The sequence below is a fragment of the Hetaerina americana genome, unplaced genomic scaffold (genome assembly GCF_022747635.1).
Source record: "Hetaerina americana unplaced genomic scaffold, ioHetAmer1.1.p SCAF_4, whole genome shotgun sequence".
Classification (NCBI taxonomy): Eukaryota; Metazoa; Arthropoda; class Insecta; order Odonata; family Calopterygidae; genus Hetaerina; species Hetaerina americana.
In genome coordinates this window covers 40,409,484-40,428,763 of record NW_027286985.1, presented here as the reverse complement: position 1 = coordinate 40,428,763, position 19,280 = coordinate 40,409,484, and the positions used below count along the sequence as shown (strand labels likewise).

General features: G+C 36.5%; 1 protein-coding gene across 1 annotated transcript; it reads right to left on the bottom strand.

Moving 5' to 3' along the window:
• Positions 1–120: 120 nt before the first annotated feature.
• On the bottom strand, positions 121–19,259 carry LOC139692424 (putative serine protease K12H4.7). The gene is made up of 10 exons (XM_071590605.1): positions 19,217–19,259; positions 18,872–19,007; positions 18,513–18,737; positions 18,254–18,435; positions 14,203–14,435; positions 10,710–10,845; positions 10,303–10,619; positions 892–1,024; positions 652–821; positions 121–569 (listed from the first exon to the last, which is right to left on the bottom strand). The coding sequence occupies exons 3-10, from the start codon at positions 18,720–18,722 to the stop codon at positions 463–465; spliced, it is 1,488 nt and encodes a 495-aa protein (XP_071446706.1). The 5' UTR covers positions 18,723–18,737; positions 18,872–19,007; positions 19,217–19,259; the 3' UTR covers positions 121–462.
• Positions 19,260–19,280: the final 21 nt, after the last annotated feature.

The window sequence follows — 19,280 nt, the reverse complement described above, 5'->3', positions numbered from 1 at the left end:
CTCTTAAATATTAAACAATATATCATCTTCACATACTATTAATAGGAATAACAGTCAATGTACTTACCCTAACTGTATTATGCAACTCAATCATGTCACAACACTCAAATATATAACAAGTAGGGCATACTCTTTATTTCTTCATTTACACAAGACATTGATGATTTCTCATAATGGTCACTCAGGAAAGGTGAACACTTGAAAATAAATGCTAAGATTTACAACAATGAAAATCAAGTTTCTCAACATTTTTACTCCTTCCTGGCAGCATCTTTCATGAGGGTAGCCTCAACACACACACGGCCAACTTTATGTCTTGTAAACCTTTGATAATTCAGAAAACCTGTTGCTCATATGCAACAGTTTTCTCATTCATATTATACCAAAAAAATAGTATCACAGGTGCTTCAAGCACTAAAATATGTGCTTTGAAGAATATCAAATTTAAAACAGAGAGCATTATTATTCCAGCCACTTGCCAATGAGGTTCTTGATTTTTTCACGTGCTTCAATGAGTTGAGGCATATCACGATCTGATCCAGGATACATGTCGGCACAGTGTGCTGTACCTAATGGAAAGAATTTAATTTATAATTCACTCTTCTTTAAAGAATGCAAAATATTGACACACTTCACCACAAACAACGTTACCATTAATGAGAATTGCTTGTGCATCCTCAGACAGAGACTGTGTAATCCCCAGGACATGCCAAGGATCAATAGACCCATGAACAAACACCACACGGCTTATCTCAATATCATATCCTCCATAAAACATATTTGTTCTCTGGATGGCTGCTTTCAAGAAACCAGCATCAAACCTAAGGATTGACTCACATTAGTAAAGACATGAATTTATAGACAACTTTTTTACCAAGAGTAACTTCTTACTTGGAGCCAAAAACATCAACACACTGCTGCTGAAAAAATTCTTCTGGAAAGTCATCTCCAAAAGGCTGATCAGGGGCAGTGGAGGTTTGGAAAAATCCAAACTCAGTGCAAGTTTGGTAAGTCCATAAGCGAGCTGAAATATAAGGCAAGAAAATTAGTTAGTGATACATAAAACACTAAAAGGAAAAGAGAATCTCAAGGTAGCAATTTCACGATCATGGGTATCTACTGTTATACAAGCCCACAGTGAAATGGTATGAATGCAATACATTATAGTTTGACCTTCCCTCACAGGTCACTGTCAATCAATTGGCTACTCAGGAGATGTCACCACTTTTCCATTACAAATGACATAAAACAATTTGTTATTGTTGTATTCTAAATGTACACAGGAATTTATTAGATTAAGAAATGAAAAAGAAACTGATGAACTAGTTTAGGAAATAGGCAAATCTTGTAATCACAAGTAAATAATTTTATTAAATTATTTTAATTCTGTAAAAATGAGAAATTAAGAGTTGATGAAGCTCTATGACTAATTTAAGATATGTGAACTATCTGAGACAGGACAGGAGAGCAAGACTCAAAAATCCCAAAACATGCATGACTATATAGATAAAGTTATGATTGTTCATGATTTTAACATCATTGGTAGATTTAAAGGTCAATGACCCCAAGTAAAAACATTTTACAAAGGTAGCATGGGCAGATATTTTAACAGTTTTATTCTGAAGTAGAAATGATCTACGTTGAGAGACGAACAGCTATGATGTGAACATCATTGGGTACAGTTATTAGTAAAATGACAACTAATAATACACCAATCTATCCTGCATATTCTAGCCTCTGTATAATAAGCACTTGTCAAACCGTTACTTTCAATTATGCACTCCTTTGTGAATATAATGTTTGTAATGAGTATATATTATTTTTTTCACATTTTAAGCCAGAGTACTACTTTTACCTGCCTTAATCATTCAGCAATACCAAGATTTGTAGATATGATTCACTGAACACCCCCTTAAAGATAGTGTTTCAAATTAATTTCAACCAAGTCTCCTTAAATTGATGGTGGTGGAAACAGAAAAAGGGACCACATTGTTTCAAAAAAGTTCAGTAGATGAAGGTATTAACATTATAAGAGTTACATGGTTTTCAGATTATTCAGAAATTTTCAGGAAGAATCAACCAAATAAGTCAGGGGTTTACATTAGTGCGGTTCCTTCAAGCATCCACTGGAGATATTAGTTCAAATTACAAACCCAATAATCCTAGAACACTAAAAAGTGTGCTGCTGAAAGTAATATATTTTTGCTATCCTTTACGTTATTTGCACTCTCCAAATAAAGTTAAGAACATAACAAAAACATCAAGAGACATGTGGAAAGAGGAGGAATAGATGTTTACCTTAGGTGAGATAGGGAGACACTGGAGATTACGAATATAATTTTTATTGTTGAAGGTTAACTGTGGAGTATACACAATACAGAATTGAAAATGAGTTATTGGATGCTGTTTACAGCACAATACTCCATTTCAAACATTTCAAGAAATCATTCTCATTCAGTGCCTGTAAAATGTGGAATTCAACACGGACATTATAAAAAATGCTAAAAATTTGAAAGTTTTTGACATCTCCATGATAAACAATATTGGTAAATGCTGATAAACCTTATGAAAAGTTTACACTTGAGGCCAAAAAATAACACTCTGTACTGAAAAATGTTTAAAATTAATTTAATTAAATACTTTATGGACTAGATTAGGGCCCCAGAGCAAGAATAAATATGTATTAAATTTCAAAATGCATTCCTTACAATCATTTACACTCTTAACTCATTTATTCCTCGCCATATCTCTCCAATTACATACACAAAAGACACTAAAAGTACCCTGTACCCACAGCTTTATCTTAACCTTTATGTTTCTCCTGCCATATCCACCTGCCAGTTTTACTTCTAAGCAATAATTTCAGCAGTAGTACACCTTTATTTCTGTTACTGTAGATGAATATTTATTTTTTATACACACTATAAACTTTCAACAACCTTGCTCTCAGCATTTACAAGCATTTAAATCCTTCATCTATCCAGCCTTCATTCAGACACACATGGTCAATCAATAATGACATTTCATGCTAAATAAATTAAATATACCCAAGCAACAAGCAGAAATTCCAAAATCTTTAGTGAAGCAACTACACTTGAAAAACCACCAATTATCTGAAGTAGCCCAGGCATGCCTGATTGAATATGGAATAAGGTTTTGAGATTATCAAATTTCATCACTACCAAGGTTTTGATTCATCTGATAGAGAATCCAGCTATATATAGTTCACTATGTCACCACTGGACATAGAACTGAGATAAGCCCCAAAAACCAAGACAAACAGGTAAAAAGGAAATCAAAAGATAAGTAAAAGATGTATCACGAATGAAAACACTTCTTGTGACATGAATTGATTTTATAAATACATGCACCTCATCACAATCTTCACTTTGCAATTCAATAATATTGTTTTTGTACACAAATTAGTACATTCCTACAAGTGAGGACAAGAATTTCCACTATGGGCTAATCTTATCTTGAAGCCTGCTTATTTTGAAACTGAAAAAGATTTGCATTATGTATATTTCAACAGTGTGATAAAACTAAAAAAATAAGTGCAGCAGAAATTTAATTAATAATAATACACACCACTGAATTGATGCAAAATATTAGAGTAGTGAATGCATTACTGAAATAAATTGAAAAACTGTGATGGCGATGAGTTAGCACAATTATTTTAAACCGAGAAGAGATACATTAGCAAACTTGCTGATTTATGGAATGATGCCATTTAGTTATCACATAGTTAAAATCCTCAATACTGCCAATTTATTATACTTAGAATGTACCTTTCCTCGCATATAACAAGGATAAAATAAAGCTTTACTATAAATCTGCTTCTTATAGAAACATTTAAAGTACTCAGCTAGTATTGCATACAGGGTCTGCCCCAAAAATACGAGGGTCATCCGGAAAGTAGTACCCGTTCGTGAAATGAAGACACAAAAGTAAATTTAAAACAAACATAAAAAATTTTATTTGAAAGAGGATACTTTAAACTACTTCTCAACATAATCTCCAAGCAAATTAAGGCATTTGTCATAACGTGTGACAAGTTTCTGTATTCCTGCTGCATAGTCCTTCGCCGCCAGCTCATTGAGATACGCGAGGGACCCATCTTGCACAAATTTTTGCATAATGCAGATGGTGTTTAACAATTTCATGAACAATTGTTCGAGAAACATTGGGAAAATGCTCACAGATGTCATCAATTGTGACGCGCCGATCGTTCCTCACGAATTCGTCAACTGAGCTCACCAGTTGGTCTGTAATGACAGACGGTCTCTCCGAACGCTCATCGTCGTGTGTGTTCCCCCTCCCCATGTTGAAGTTGCGACACCACCGCCGAACAGACGACTCGTCCATTACATTGTCTCCATACACCTCCTTTAATTGGCGATGAATATCACATGGGCGAACGTTTCTTGCATTGAGGAATTTAATCACTGCCCTCACTTCACAACTGGCGGCGTTCTCAATTTTTTTAAACATTGTAAACAATCACAGAAACAACACAGGCAATGCTAGCGTCACGCAACTTGGCTCAGAGAAGGCAGACAAGCCACTGAAGCTATCTGACCTCGTCCAGCGGCTACTCGCGTCGTCAGCACTTCATGCGGCACGAACGGGTACTACTTTCCGGATGACCCTCGAAAGTAGAATGACATTTTCCCGCCAACAAGGATGGCTGGCGTGGGGTGATTTGTGGCGGTACAGGTGGTGGGAGGTCTTGGGAATGTAATTCAATCTACATCAATTGTCTGAGAGCTGCTAGAGTGCCCAAATCACTGCTAAACTGGATTCCTGTTTGATGGTCATGCTACAAATTCATGATTCTACATTCCATTGAGCAATGATATGCAATAAAATTTATCCATAGGCTCAGAAAAGGTTCAGATATGTGTACCTGCAGAGATAGTCCCAAGGAATGGTTTTCTGCTGGCACGAGATCTTCCAGGAGAGAAGAGAAGAGATTGATGATGAGAATTGCCCAGGACATCCATCAATGACATAGTGCAACAAAAATGTGCAAAAAGTGAGTGAAACGCTTAATCACAATCGAGGCCCAAGTGTCAGCAGGTTAGCAAAAGAGTGCAATATTTCAAAAATCACAGAGCATCACATTCTTACAGAAGATTTAGCCACGAGAAAGGAGTATGCCAAGATGATTCCCAAGTTGCTGTCAAAATATCAGAAGGCTGCTCATGTGACAACTCTGCATGTTCTCTTGGATGCTGCCCCAGCCACCCTCCAGGACCCATATACCCCCATCAGACTTCTTTTTGTTCTCAAGAATAGAAAGGAGATTTAAAGGCAACCATTTTGGAATGCTGGATAAAGCCTATTGACTTGACTCAACAAGGATCCCATCAATGCCTTCCAGGAAGCATAACGTGACTGGCAAAGATGCAGGTATTAGTGTGTCAATGCACACGATAAATTTCAATAATTTCTACTGTAGTCAGCAATAACCTTTTATTCTGGTATATATTCTATTTGCATGATCGATTAGCATGGTTTCCCAGGAGTTGAAGGGGACTCTGACCACAAGTTAGTACTCATGAAGTGTAGCATCCGATTCAAAAAGATAAGGCAGGGCAGTAGGAAAGGAAATGGAATATAGAAGCATTAACTAAAATACCAAAGAAGGAGAATCAGTAGGCTGTATAGAAAATCATGAGTGAGGGAAAGGAGCTCAATACTATCGAGGAAAAATGGAAATATATCAAAAAAGAGATACTGAAAGGTGGGGATGAGATTATTAGATAGAGAGATGAGAGAAGGAAATGGAAGAATGCAAATACAAAGACAGAGCAAAAGAGGCATGGCGGAAAATGCAGTGCGAGTATATCGAAAGTTTGTAGAGGAAGAGTGAAATTGATGCACACACCAAGAAGGTTAAAACACAACCAGTAAGTGTAAGAAGGGAAAATCTGTGTTAACAGAGATGAGTTGGGAAGTAAAGAACTTAGGCCTGCCAGCTTACATATAGAAAGAGAAAATGACATACATATCTTAGGTCTAGGCATACTCTACGATGAGATGGAGAGGGCATTAAGGGAGATGAAATCAAATCTGGTCATGGGGGTAAAGGACATTCCTGCAGATCTACTTTTAAGTTTTTGAAAACATGGGAGGAAGAGTTTATCTGGATGTGTGCCATAAGGTTCATCATTATTATTATAATTATTACTGCTTTCCTACCAGTTAAGGTATCCCAAGAAACTGCGGGAGATGAGGGCTTTAAAGGAGCAAGATGATGTGATGAAATACCATACATACAATGTCACAGGCATTCGTAGTCGTGTACGATGCGCAACAGTCCAAAATTTTGGAGTGTACGAGGATGCCTCGATAGCTTACCTGGCTAAAGCATTCGGCCGGACATTGAGGGATCCAGGTTCGAATCACAGACAAGGCAAATGAATTTTATGCTCTGAAATTGCTGCAGCTTAAGTATGCTTGACTGAGCACAACAGTAAAAGAATACACTCCCCTGTGTCTCCAAAGAAAACACAACCTGATATCTGAAACTACATTAATCCCCTCTTCAATTCAACATACTTCCTTCCTCCTTTCATTCCGCACAAAATACCCATTCTTTTCCCACCCCTTACTAATATGCGTGACATTCTCTCCTTTATCACAATTTTCAACACCCCATTGCCACAGAAAATGCATAGCATCCATCTTTCCTTCCTCCTTTGGATTTCTCTCAACAATCTCTCTAGCTTTCTTAGGAATCTCTCCGTAGCTTTTCCCACAAACCGCATTCTTTCCTTAGACTTTTTCTAATTTATTGTTTTCTTTCTCCACCGTAATTAACTTTGTGTTTGTTTGCACAAGCAGGTGCATATTAATTTATTCATGTACTATATGTATGTACATATGGGCGTACATATTTGTTTATATGTGCAATTCAGTGCATAATGTATGTCCGTCTGTCTGTATGTATTTAAGTGTATACACGTGTATAGATATTGTGTATGTATACACTTTAGGGCCACTACTATATGTAAATGATGATGGGTTAAACAAAACAAGGGACCATTTGATCCCAATTTTGCCCAAATAAAGACCTATCTAACTAACAATGCTCTTGCCTCTCATACTTCCTCATTTGTTTTCCTTTCTGTTCATCTAAGTTTTCCATCCTTCTCCAAACCAACATTTAATATCCTCCAAACTACGCCTATCATCTTGCTTCAATTACCATTTTTCCATAGCATACAAAACCACATTCCAAACCAAAGTTTGTAAGAGGCATTTCTTAAAATCCTTGCCCAATTTCCCTCTCATCAATTCCCATCTCCTTGTGAAAACTTCTTTCCCTAACGCATTATTTTTCTTAAATAAAAGATCCACCTTTCACAGTTTCTGAACCCCTATTTTAATATTCCACTTAGCTTTTCTCTCCCTTAAAACCATGTAAACCTTTGCCTCATTCCATTCCTATTGCAATGAATTTCAAATGCACTCAGCAATGCTTGTATCCCCTAGGCTGCCTGATTACCTGAAGTTTGATCATCAGCCAACCTAACTGATTTAATGACTTGCCAACCAGCATTCATTCTAATATATGGTTTTTTCCATACCTCTTTTACAATTTCCTCAACTTATACAATGAAAATCAAGAATGATAATGATATCTCTGCCTTAATCTTCTTCCTAACATGTTCCATCCTAAATCTCCATCCGCCACTCAAACCCGAGCATTTTTCGACATGTTCAGATTGCAGATAAGTCACCTATCCCTCCATTTTACTCCTATTCTCTTCAGTACCTTTATTAATTCTAGCCACTAATCGAACACCTCAAATTTACAAAACAAGCAAATGTATCCTGATTGCATTCTATGTTCCTCACCAATAAAGGCCTCATTCCTGCTAGAGCATCGCATGTGCCCCTCCCCTTGGTGAAAGTAGTCACCAACCCTGCTATCTATCCTCTTATCGATGATCCTGAGAACCACTTCAGCTGTGCCCGAAATCAAACTTATTGTTCTATAGCTCTCGCATATGGCTGCCTTGCCCTTTTCTGAAACAGAAACTGACATTGATCTGACAAAATCTTCTTGCCAAATTCCTCCCTCATTAATACTAATAATTAATCCATAAAAACTCTTCCTCACCCATTTTCCCAAAACTGCAAATGATTCTGCAAGAATATTTCCTAATCCTACAACCTTATTGGACTGCAATTCCCTTAATGCCCTTTCTATCTCACCATCAAGTATTCCTGGACTGAAGCGCTTTCTTCTTTCTATGCCTCACCTCGCTGGTCTAATGCCGTTGCCATACATATAGTTAATCTAGGTACTCTTTCCATCTCTTTTGAATCTTCCATGGTTCAATTGATAAATTTCCTAACTTAACTTTGATTTTTTGCACATATTTTCTCTTCTTACTTCCTGATATATTATTCACCATTCTATATAACACACAGATTTCACCCTTCCTTAGTAAACATTCCATATCCTTGCACTGCACCTTCCACCAAGCTTCTTTAGCTAAATCCCTTTAATCATATCTTACTTTGATAAAGATTCAAATAATTGATGATAAAACGAAAATTAAGTACAAGTACATGATTTTCTTCTGGTCAAAATAATAATGTAGTGATTTTCTGTTGCCTTCCAAGTCCCAGTGTAGTGATGTTTTGAGACAATGCTCCCATGCATGCAGTGACATGCCCATTTCCATACTATCCTCTATGGTCTCCAACTTTGCTCATTCATTGAAAAACTCCCATCTTCTCCTTCGGGCATTGGTGACATTTTTATTGGCTACTACCAACTGCCAAGTCACTATATCTTTATAGGTTGCTTCCACCTTGGATACATCCAGGGTGTCAGGTACCATAGTCAAAGTGAAATACCCAACATTTTCCAGTTTTTACTTCCTAGTGTGCTTGAGCCCAGTTTTTCTGGGATGAGGTCAAGCCTTCTCCCCAAGAATGAAATGCATTATCGTGATTAATCATTTCACGATGCTTCAAAATTTCACAATGACCACCTAATACTAAGTGGAATGAGTGGCTCTAGTCACGAACTACTATTGCCTTCCAAGAGGGGAGAGCAACTATAACAGCACACAGTAAAGATGCACTTTCTTCAGTGGGGTAAGCATCTTGAACTGCAAATTGTGCGTTCTATAATATCTTGTATGCCAGACATCTACTAAAAACTTTGTGCTGAAGATTCTTGTAGTGAACCTATAGGATTGCCCGCTCAAAATATTTTTGTACACAATGTTGCATTTTTCTAATCCATACTTTGGTTCCCCATTTGCTAAAAGCCTGGAAACAATCTAGCCCCAACCAAGAGTCGCCATGGAATATTCTACACTTTTTTCTTTGACCTTAAATAAAAGTATACATAAAATACAAATTTCTTCAGATTTATAGATCAATTTCACACAAAATGTCTTGAATACATTGATTTTCAGCAACATAGTCAGCTCAAGATCAATGAAAAGGGGTCTCTTAGTGGAGTCTTTTCCCTCTCCTCCCCCAATAAGCAAACATTTATGCTATCCAAAACCAAAATAAAACCTTTTTTGAGTAAGTTCTATAAAACCTATTATTCCATAAAAGGTCATTAGTTTTACATTATTTAAAAGAACACAGGGCGAAGTGCTTAAATCCGGACAAAATTCAATTTGAATTTCCTGACATATCATAGTTCCACTGGAGGTCGCGATTGGCATTCTTGAAAGCTATAGGCATCTAGTAAAGTCATAGCCTCAAAATGGTCGAGACATGCAACTGCGGAGTTCAATCAAAGAGCCACTATTATCGAAAGTGTTTACGCTGAGAGTTATTTTCCAAAATAGTTTGATTTTTCTGGTATCCCAGATCAACTGTTTACTATATTGTGGCTAGGTATAATACTTCGGAGAAGTCTGGGGAAGGTTTTGCTGACCCAGCGAGGAAATCTCACTCGAGGAAACGCATGCGTGTCCGTATTTAAGTGCCAAACCCTGTACACTCTGTTTTTCCACAAAAATTATATATTTAGAAGACCTAGGTTTCAACTCGTATGGTCATCATCTGATTCACATACAAGAAATTCATTTTATATACCCTTGACAGAAAGGTAGGAAACTGTGGACAGTGATGGTTATTGGTGGGTGTCAGGAAGGGAGGGGGATGGACAATGGGATTCGGGTAGAAATACAGACTAATTATTGTGGAAATACAAAGTGTATTCTTTTGAATTATGGACAGTTCTCACAATGTAAATCTGGAAACTACGCCATAATTAAGTTTTATATGTAAAAAGGTTCTGTTAGTGATACTAACCTGCAGCTGAATCCTCATCTTTCCATGTTATATCCTTAAGGTTCTTCACCATTTTGCTATATTTGTAGTCTAAACACTTTTCCCCATAAGCATTCAGAAGCATTGCATTTAACTCTGCATATCTATGTATGGGATGTTTGCCACTTCCAGCAGTCATTAAGTCACATGCAACATCAATCGTTATGTTTGTAGCTTTTGCTCCTTCAAAATCACGGTTGTCTTTGTTGTACTGGACTATACCAGCCCAGTTACTAGCCAAACTTTCAAAAAAGTTTGAGATATCATTAGTATCGTTCGGCTCCAGTGGATCACATAGCCTAAAAATAATGCGGAAAAATATGAATTATTAAAGTCAAGAAAAATAATCTAAGAGTAATAATATCACATGAAAAGAAAATAAATTTTACTTAAAGATTTTGTTGAGATCTGCTTCCACTTCATCTTGCTCAATAACTGTCGTAATTTGTTTGATTGCCCTGTCTACTTGGCTAACACATTTTGCACTATGAGTTGCAAGTGAAGCTTGAACCACCTCCATGTATTCTGTTTTAATATAAGACATATAGACATATAATACATTCAGTCAAACCTTAAATTTCTAAGTCTATAAAAACTCGACTAAATGACATTACATGCATGGCAAAAGTGTTGCAGTTTAAAACAGTTGTATCCTGCCATTATTTGGTAAAATTTGGTAAGCATAAACTAAGTTTGTCATGCATAGTGCCAAAACAAGATGGTTTCTCTGAGTATTTATCAATTTATTGCATGCAATAACAATGTTTAAATTTAGAAAACTTGTACAGGAGAAACTCAACCAAATAAAATTAAAATAATACCATCTCAATTGCGTATTATGATTCAGATATGACAATACATACACAATTCAAGATAGAGAGAATCCAGTTTAAGGATGTTTTACCTAAGGTATGCAGACAATATGGCTGCATTTTTTTCTGAATTTTCTGATATTATGTTGTAGTTTTTAAAGAGCTTTCCAACAACTCATCAAAAGGTTCACTCTCATTTGCAAAACTTAATCATAGAATCTCCTAATGACTGAAGCTCGGTTTGACGAAATAATTCAAATTTGTTTTCATCACACGATTTACCATGAGAAAAAATAAAAGATTAATGCTATGCCATATGCAAAACTTAATTAAGCAGTGAAAAAGATAGCTTTTAACTTTTTTTAAAGATAAACTTGTAGGAATTTTAACTAAATTATTGATGATGTAGTGAATTTCAAGCATACTACCTTGATCAAAAAGTTCCCGGAATAACCACCGTGTGGCGCTCCCATCGTTCCGATTTGAGTTCTGTTTTTTTTGTTAAATTAGTACATCTGTTGTTGATATTCCCTTTAAATCTTAGTGTCATAACTTGACATTTGCAAAAGTTACGTAGCCAAGAGTACATCTATCTCTGTGTGTGTTGGCGATTTTTTACAATTGCAGAAATGGATTTAAATTTGCAACAACGAACTTGTATTAAATTTTGCGTAAAAAACGGATTTAGTGGCGCACGGACGTTGGAAATGTTGGAAAAGTGTTTCGGTACCGATTCTCTAAAAAAAACGGTCGTTTACCAGTGGCACGAGCGGTTCAGAAGTGGTCGTGAGTCAATCGAAGATGATGAACGCAGTGGCAGACCATCGACATCGAAAGTCGGTGAAAAAATTGATAAAGTAAAAGAAATGTTGGTCAATAACCGCAAATTAACCATCAGAGAAATAGCGGAGGACTTGAACATTGCCTATGGATCCGCCCAAGACATTGTGATTAATGATTTGGGTTTCCGTCGTGTAGCAGCAAAGTTGGTGCCAAAAGACCTCAATTTCATGCAAAAAAGAGACCGTGTTGACGTCGCAAAAGACATGATTTGCGAGGCTGAATCCGATCCCACATTCATCAAAAGGATCATTACTGGAGACGAGACGTGGGTTTATGAGTACGACACGCAATCCAGACATCAGGCAAGTGAATGGCGTTCACCAAATGAGCCGAGACCAAAAAAACCACGTCGTTTTCAGTCAAAAAAGAAGGCAATGCTGACGGTTTTCATGGATTACAACGGTGTAGTGCATCATGAATTTTTGCCAGAAGGCCAGACAGTAAACAAAGAGTATTATTTGGGCGTTATGAGACGTTTGCATGAAGCAATTCGCCGAAAGAGACCAGAAATGTGGGCAGAAAACTCGTGGATTTTGCACCATGATAACGCACCGTCGCACAGTGCTATCATTATTCGTAATTTTTTGACGAAAAATGCAACAAATACCATCCAACAGCCACCGAATTCACCTGATTTGGCTCCCTGTGACTTCTTTCTGTTCAATCGAGTTAAAAAACCATTACGGGGAACGCGTTTTAGCAGCCGAGAGGAAGTAATGGAAAAATCGCAGGAAGCACTGATGGACATACCGAAAACCGAATATAAAAAATGTTTCGAGGATTGGATCAAGCGCTGGCATAAGTGTGTTGCAGTCGATGGGGATTACTTTGAAGGGGACAATATAGATTTAGATGAATAAACTTGTATTTTTAATTTTCTGAATAAATTCCGGGAAATTTTTGATCAAGGTAGTATTTAAAGACTCACTTGATGTTCTCCCTATATTAAAAAGTCTATAAACTAATTAAATACTGAATACGAAAGTCCTCTCTCAATTTTTTGGAGTATCCACTCTCTGTGAATTGAGATGATCATTACCCATGCACATGTCAAAATATGAACCTGATTATTTTACAAAAGAACAGCTAATTTAAATGCAATTATTAAGTATCAGCCTAAATGCAAGCTCAAGTCTCCCAAATGAATTCAATTCTATCACTTATACTGCTAACATAGGAAATTAAAAAAATAACTTTTCAGCACTAAGTAAACTCTCAATTACTCATGGGCGGGTTATCCATTTTGTGTATTATGCGAGGTATTACCTTCCCAGAACCCCAAAACTTTAATTAAATTACAACAGTAAAGATAGTTATTTGCTTTGAAACTTCAATATATTGTAAGAAAAAAACAAATTTAAAAAAAAAGCTTTTTAATAGCTTTTAATTCCACAAAATAAAAATTTGTCAATAGTTATTAACTTTTAATCACCAATTTTTGTTATATCCATTCTTTTCCATTTTTCTCTCACTTTCATTAGCAGTGAGAATTCCATTCTCCTTATAAGCAAGCAAATACATGGTTTAAATAAACTAAAACTAGTCATTAACTATCTACAACACATTATTTTAATTGGTATCATAATATGTATCCACATTAGCAATTCCTTTCAAAATCCATCCTATCCATTGTTTTTTTTTCTTTTCCTGGCTTGTGATTGGTTCAACTTTCGGAGTTAAATACATTCTCCTATTCACTTTATGGTAGCTCTGTGATTTCGTGAAACTAAAATTCCACCTTTATTAAATGGCCGAAAAATGAAAAAATGTTCTTTCCATTGCTAAAAATCTGGAATTAATAACACAAAGATTTTCCATTTATATCAAACCCACATACTCCATGTATTTTGTTTATACATGTCTTTTGAACATCTGTGCGTCATCATGCATCCATTATCACGGATAATCAAGAGTTTACTGTATATTAAACTGATAATCACATGCAGAAAAAAATATTCACACAATTAAAAGTAAATCAATAATAAAAATGATCAAACATTAACTTTTCAGAATTTCTTAAAAGATTCATGTTTTCTGCAGTTTGATTCATAAAGTCAATCTTCCTGCAGCATATGCTAAATCACTGAAAATTGAGGAGAGAGACAAATAGAAAAAGTTTCCAACTTTTACAAAACTATAAATTACACTGGGTGGCAAACAAAACTGTAAAATTATTTAGGAAAAATTTTGCAATTGGTACACAAAAAAGAATGGAAAGTGTAAAAACCTTGAAAATCTGCCTTGGCAAGGAGTGGTCCACTACTTGATACTGCTCCATGAACAAGATGAGGATATTTGATCCTCATCCACGCCGCCAGAGATCCGGGATAAGATCCTCCAAATAATATCCACTTACTCCCAGTGAGATTCTTTGCCATATTCATAGAATCAATAAAATTAGCCAAATCTGCAAGGGCCTGCTCACTGCTCAGATAGATCAAATTCTTCACACTTGAGTCCCTGGAAATAAGTTAATATCATTTCACATTCAGTTGGTTCTAAAATGAATACAAATTCAAAAGCAGAAAATTAAGCATTTTCCAGAGCGAGTTATTACCACCCCACAAAGCATTTTAATGGTGCTACACAAATATCCCCAATGGTGTTCGCAAAAGTAGGGGAGTATCAAAGTGACAGTGGAAAATATTCCTATTCATCCAAGGAATTCAGCCATATTATACACCATTCAACTAAAAAAAGGACTTTCATTTCATGATGTTTTGTATATTGTACACATTGTGCTAACTTTATAATATTTGGGTACACTTTGAAATGGAGTAAAGTCTTACATGGCTAAGAAAATTGGTAGAGTCAAGAAGATAAGGATGTATTGGAGGCCTTTGATATGTGGGCGTAAAAAAGGATGGGGAAGATAAGAAGGACAGAGAGGAAAACAAATGGCCAAACTCTAGGCATGATGGAAGAGGAATGACTGTTGGGAGGAATAGATGTAGGAGATATGTCAAGGCTGGTGGAGGACATAAACAGCTATTTTGGATGGAATCAAGGAAGGTAGAAATTATGCAGAGTGAAAGAATGAGTAGTAGCTTTAGGGGAGGCAACTGACAGCTGAGGTCATTTGTACCATTAGGGATGGATGGGAAAGGAGGAAGGGTGGAGAGAAATGGTTTAGAACCACATTTTTTTATATATACACATAATGGTCTCTGTTAGCTGGCAAAGTTACTTTTGATGTGATTATGGAGAGACAAACATTTTAAAAAAATGTCAAGAGTTGATTATTAATGATTCATTTATGCTGTTAACAAAGAATTCAAACGACAAAGTCCAGAAAAATGATAAAACGACTGTGACCTCATGCACATGTCTATTCAATGAGGGAAAAAATTAGATTCTTCCAAATCAATTTGCTACCTCCTAGACTGCTTGGACTACCTAAACTACAGAAGGAAGTTGCTACCGTGCGGCCAGTGATTTCAGGTATTTGGTCACCTTCTCATATGTTAGCGGCTAAAGGAAACAACTTTCTCCTCCACTGTACCAATCTCTGTAAAATGTATTCATGGAAATTCGATCAAAATGACTCACAAACTTAGTGAATTTTCTCTACCTGGGAAGATAAAAATTGTTTCTTTTGAATGCCATTTTTTTTATTTAAGTCTACAACTTATCTAAGTCAAAGTATTATTTACCAACATCCATTCCCACTGAAAAACTCTTAAAGCACTGAGAAAATGCTTGCTGGAAGACTCCTCTGCAAACCCAGTGATAGCTGATGAATTACTGTTTCTCGTTGATTTATGCATGCAACAAATTATTTTTAATTTCATGGGTAGAACTAAAATCAGAAAGAAGGCTCGGCAATGGGATCTAGTCTTTCCCCAATATTCCTCAAAATCTTTATGAATCAATTAGAATTCCAATTATTCAAATCCTAACACTTACTTCTAAAAATTGTAACCTACTGTAAGAGGCACGTGGATGCCATTCTTTGCTGTTGTATGAGAAGCATGAGACAACTTATATCTTTTCTCAAGATCCTAGCAGTCATTTTAAGATGGAATAGAAGTTGATGGTGACCTTAATTTCCTGGACCTGTCTATATCAATATTGGACAACCAGCATTGTTTTGGTGTACAGGAAACCCTGGTACACTGATGCAGTCATTCCCTAAGACTCATACCATCTTACTGCACATAAATTAGCCACTTTGCATTCTATGCTTCATAAACTAGAGAATTTACCCTTGGAGACCACTAAGTTCACTAAAGCTCAACACTATTTCATGTAATGCATTATCCAATGGTTATAAAGCTGAGCTCATTTCTAAACTCACACATAAAAAACTAATTAACTCAGAGATTTCTAATACTTGTACTTCATCCCTGCCCCGACCATCCCAACTAAAATTGGGTAAATTATTATTTTTAGGACCTTTGTCCTATAGGTTAGCTAAGTATAAATAAGGACAAATATAGGATCTACTTTAATAACCGTGATTTCTCAGACAAAGTATTTTACAAAAATAAGGACAAGAGTGACCCAGTGTATCATTCAGGAGTTTATAAAATGCAGTGTGTGATTCTTGTGCTAAATGTTACATCGGTCAGATGAGAAGGAAATTCAGTACAAGAATCAAAAAACATTTTAAGCACCCAGAAACCAAAGACCCCTCTTCCCTTTTAGCAAAACACCACCTTGAGACTTCACATTGGTGCAACTTTCAAGCAGAGATTTTTCATTTTGAATGAAAAAGTCCCAGATTGGACAGTCTTGAACAATTTGCAATTGAACAGCATAGCTCACAACCTATATGTATAATGACCAAGTTTTTCTGAACCATTCTCTCCTTCTTGCCTTTCCTTTGCCGAAGGTCCAACTTCCCCCCTTTCTTTTCCTTCCCAGTCTGCCTCCTCTCTCCTTCCCACCTAGCTGCCCTTCCATTAACCCCCAGCAGTGGCACTTCTACCTGCAGTATCGTCCTCTCACCCCTCATACAGGCCTCTTTTGCTACGAACTTCCTCCTCCTCCCTCTCCTTATCTTTCAACACTTCCTTCCCTTTTTCTGCCCCAGCTTCTCACTTTGTGCTAAATATTCAGTAATTTTCTTGGATCTATGTCCTATACCTGAGAATGGCTCTGTGAGTCAAAATGCTAATTGCGCAATTGTGTTTTTATTTTGTGGAAAAGTGCCTCCTTTAGAATATATCCATACTTTATTACAAATCCAAAGAGTTTCAGCAAGTATCATTTCATGCAGTTAAAATTTCAAATGTTACTTAGCAGTAACAGCAGTGTAGCAGTCAAGTATTTATGTATTAAACAAATTTCCAAAAATAACCATGAAACTTTCTGGTTATACCAATACATTTATACCTTCAGTGTGATGATAGGTTAGAATAATATAAAGTCTGAAATTGCAGAGTTAGGCAAACCTACATGTAAGAGGTTGTTGATCATGAATTGGTACATCGGAGAGAGAATGAAAAAGCAAAAAGATAACAAGGGTTGTTCACTAGGAGAAAAGACAGCAGGAATAAATGGTTGGAATATAAAGCAAGGTGCAACATAGAACCTTTATGCATGCTAACACACGAGAGTAGTGAAGCTATTATGATGGTGCAATGGCCAAATTCCTTTCTGTCGACAAGATAAGTAATAAATCTGCTAACTCCAGATGCAGTAAAAATAACTTGCATATTAGCATTTTCTTTCTATTAACGCACAAAATGTTTTTGAAGTGTGTAATGAATCACGCATATGTATATTTACTTCTACATATGTTTTGCAAGAAAAAGAAGTCTTTCCCCTCCCTCGAGAGCAACAATGAAATAAGAAGTTTCTGAATTAAAGGAAACTACAAGGAATCCTATATCAGTAATATTAATTGGTGAGCACACAAATACAAGAATTTTACAGAGCAAAAATTATCGCAGCCAAGACGATTTATCTTTACATTGTAACATTCTCAATTCAGAGGTTTGTGGCATTTTATTTTATGGCTCAAGTAACACACATTTTTTTAAATAATAACTAAACGATTTGTAACAATGTCACCGGCATTGGCACATTCCGGCGATTTGGATACACGAAAAAAAGGTTACTGTAGACATGAAGCGCGGTTGTCACGCGTCTCCAAAGAGGATGCTTACGTGAAACATCATGGCAATTCACGACAAAGAGGACATTTTAAGGCTATCATAAACCACAAGCACTTGGGCGACTACGCCGGATATCCGCGCTGGGAAAACGAAAAAGAAGACTGCAAAATGACTTATTACGTCTACTGCATAAAATAGGTTGTTAACATGACTTACACAGTCGGATGACTTTTTCCATAGTACCGATGCTCCAGTTGAAAACACATAGCTCCGTAAATCATTGCTAATTCAATCCATTGGCCCGCCACCATCCATTTTGGGCTTGCTGTGCCTTCCCCACCAATCATTAAAAATATTGGCCCACCAGGATAGTAAAACGTATCATTGGTGAAATACCGCTTGAAAATAAATACAATTCCGTTATACAATTAGTTTTTAATGAACAGAACATTTTTATTTTCATTCTTGAAAGTACCTGAGACCAAGTCCTAACATCAGAAGGACTGAAGTGATCCAACTTTTGTTTAAACCACTGGTCAGGTGGAAATGAAAAATTCTGAGCCAAATGTGGCTCACCTAGTAATCCACCGTGGGATCTTACTTTCCTAGCAATTTTCCACCCATAGACGCTACATGAGATACACAAAAACGATATGAAAATACAGCAAATATGCCTCATCGTCATCGAAAATAGTATTTCCTGTGAAAACAAAGTCTACGTCAATTGAAATACATTCGATGATGACTTAATAAACTCAAACACAGGTTCACACAGCCATATCTGTAGTGTGTATTTAAGAATTAGAAGTATCGTAAGGAATGTCAAATACTCACAACGAAAAATAAGCCCAGCGACCGTTTCGTTTCGCTGATCTGATTAGAGTCCTCGTATATGAACTGCGAACACTAGGGCATGAGTATGACTGTTGATCTCAATGTTGCCGTCTCATCGGCCTCATGTCCATGACGTCTATACCATGGAATAAAATACAACCAACATACTAACCATCGAAACGCAATCCCACCGGCCTCTCCGATTGGGATATTTCTTTACGAGACGTGGTGGGGGGGACTCTGTTGATATGGGGGAGAAAGGGCTGGGAGACGAATGATCTTTCGCGATTGGGATCCAGATGCATTTCCTACTTCATTTGTTATTTGTATGATCATTTGGCTTACCACTACGCAGTGTTTTGGGATACAGATGGAGATGAGCTTCTCGTATGTGTGATCGTTTGCGAGT

Coding starts and splice junctions, on each gene's coding strand:
- LOC139692424 (XM_071590605.1), bottom strand. CDS start 18,722: ATGACGATGAGGCATATTTGCTGTATTTTCATATCGTTTTTGTGTATC. Junction 18,436..18,512: donor ATGTTAGGACTTGGTCTCAG/GTACTTTCAAGA, acceptor TTTATTTTCAAG/CGGTATTTCACCAATGATAC. Junction 1,025..10,302: donor AGATGAGGATTCAGCTGCAG/GTTAGTATCACT, acceptor CTTATATTTCAG/CTCGCTTATGGACTTACCAA.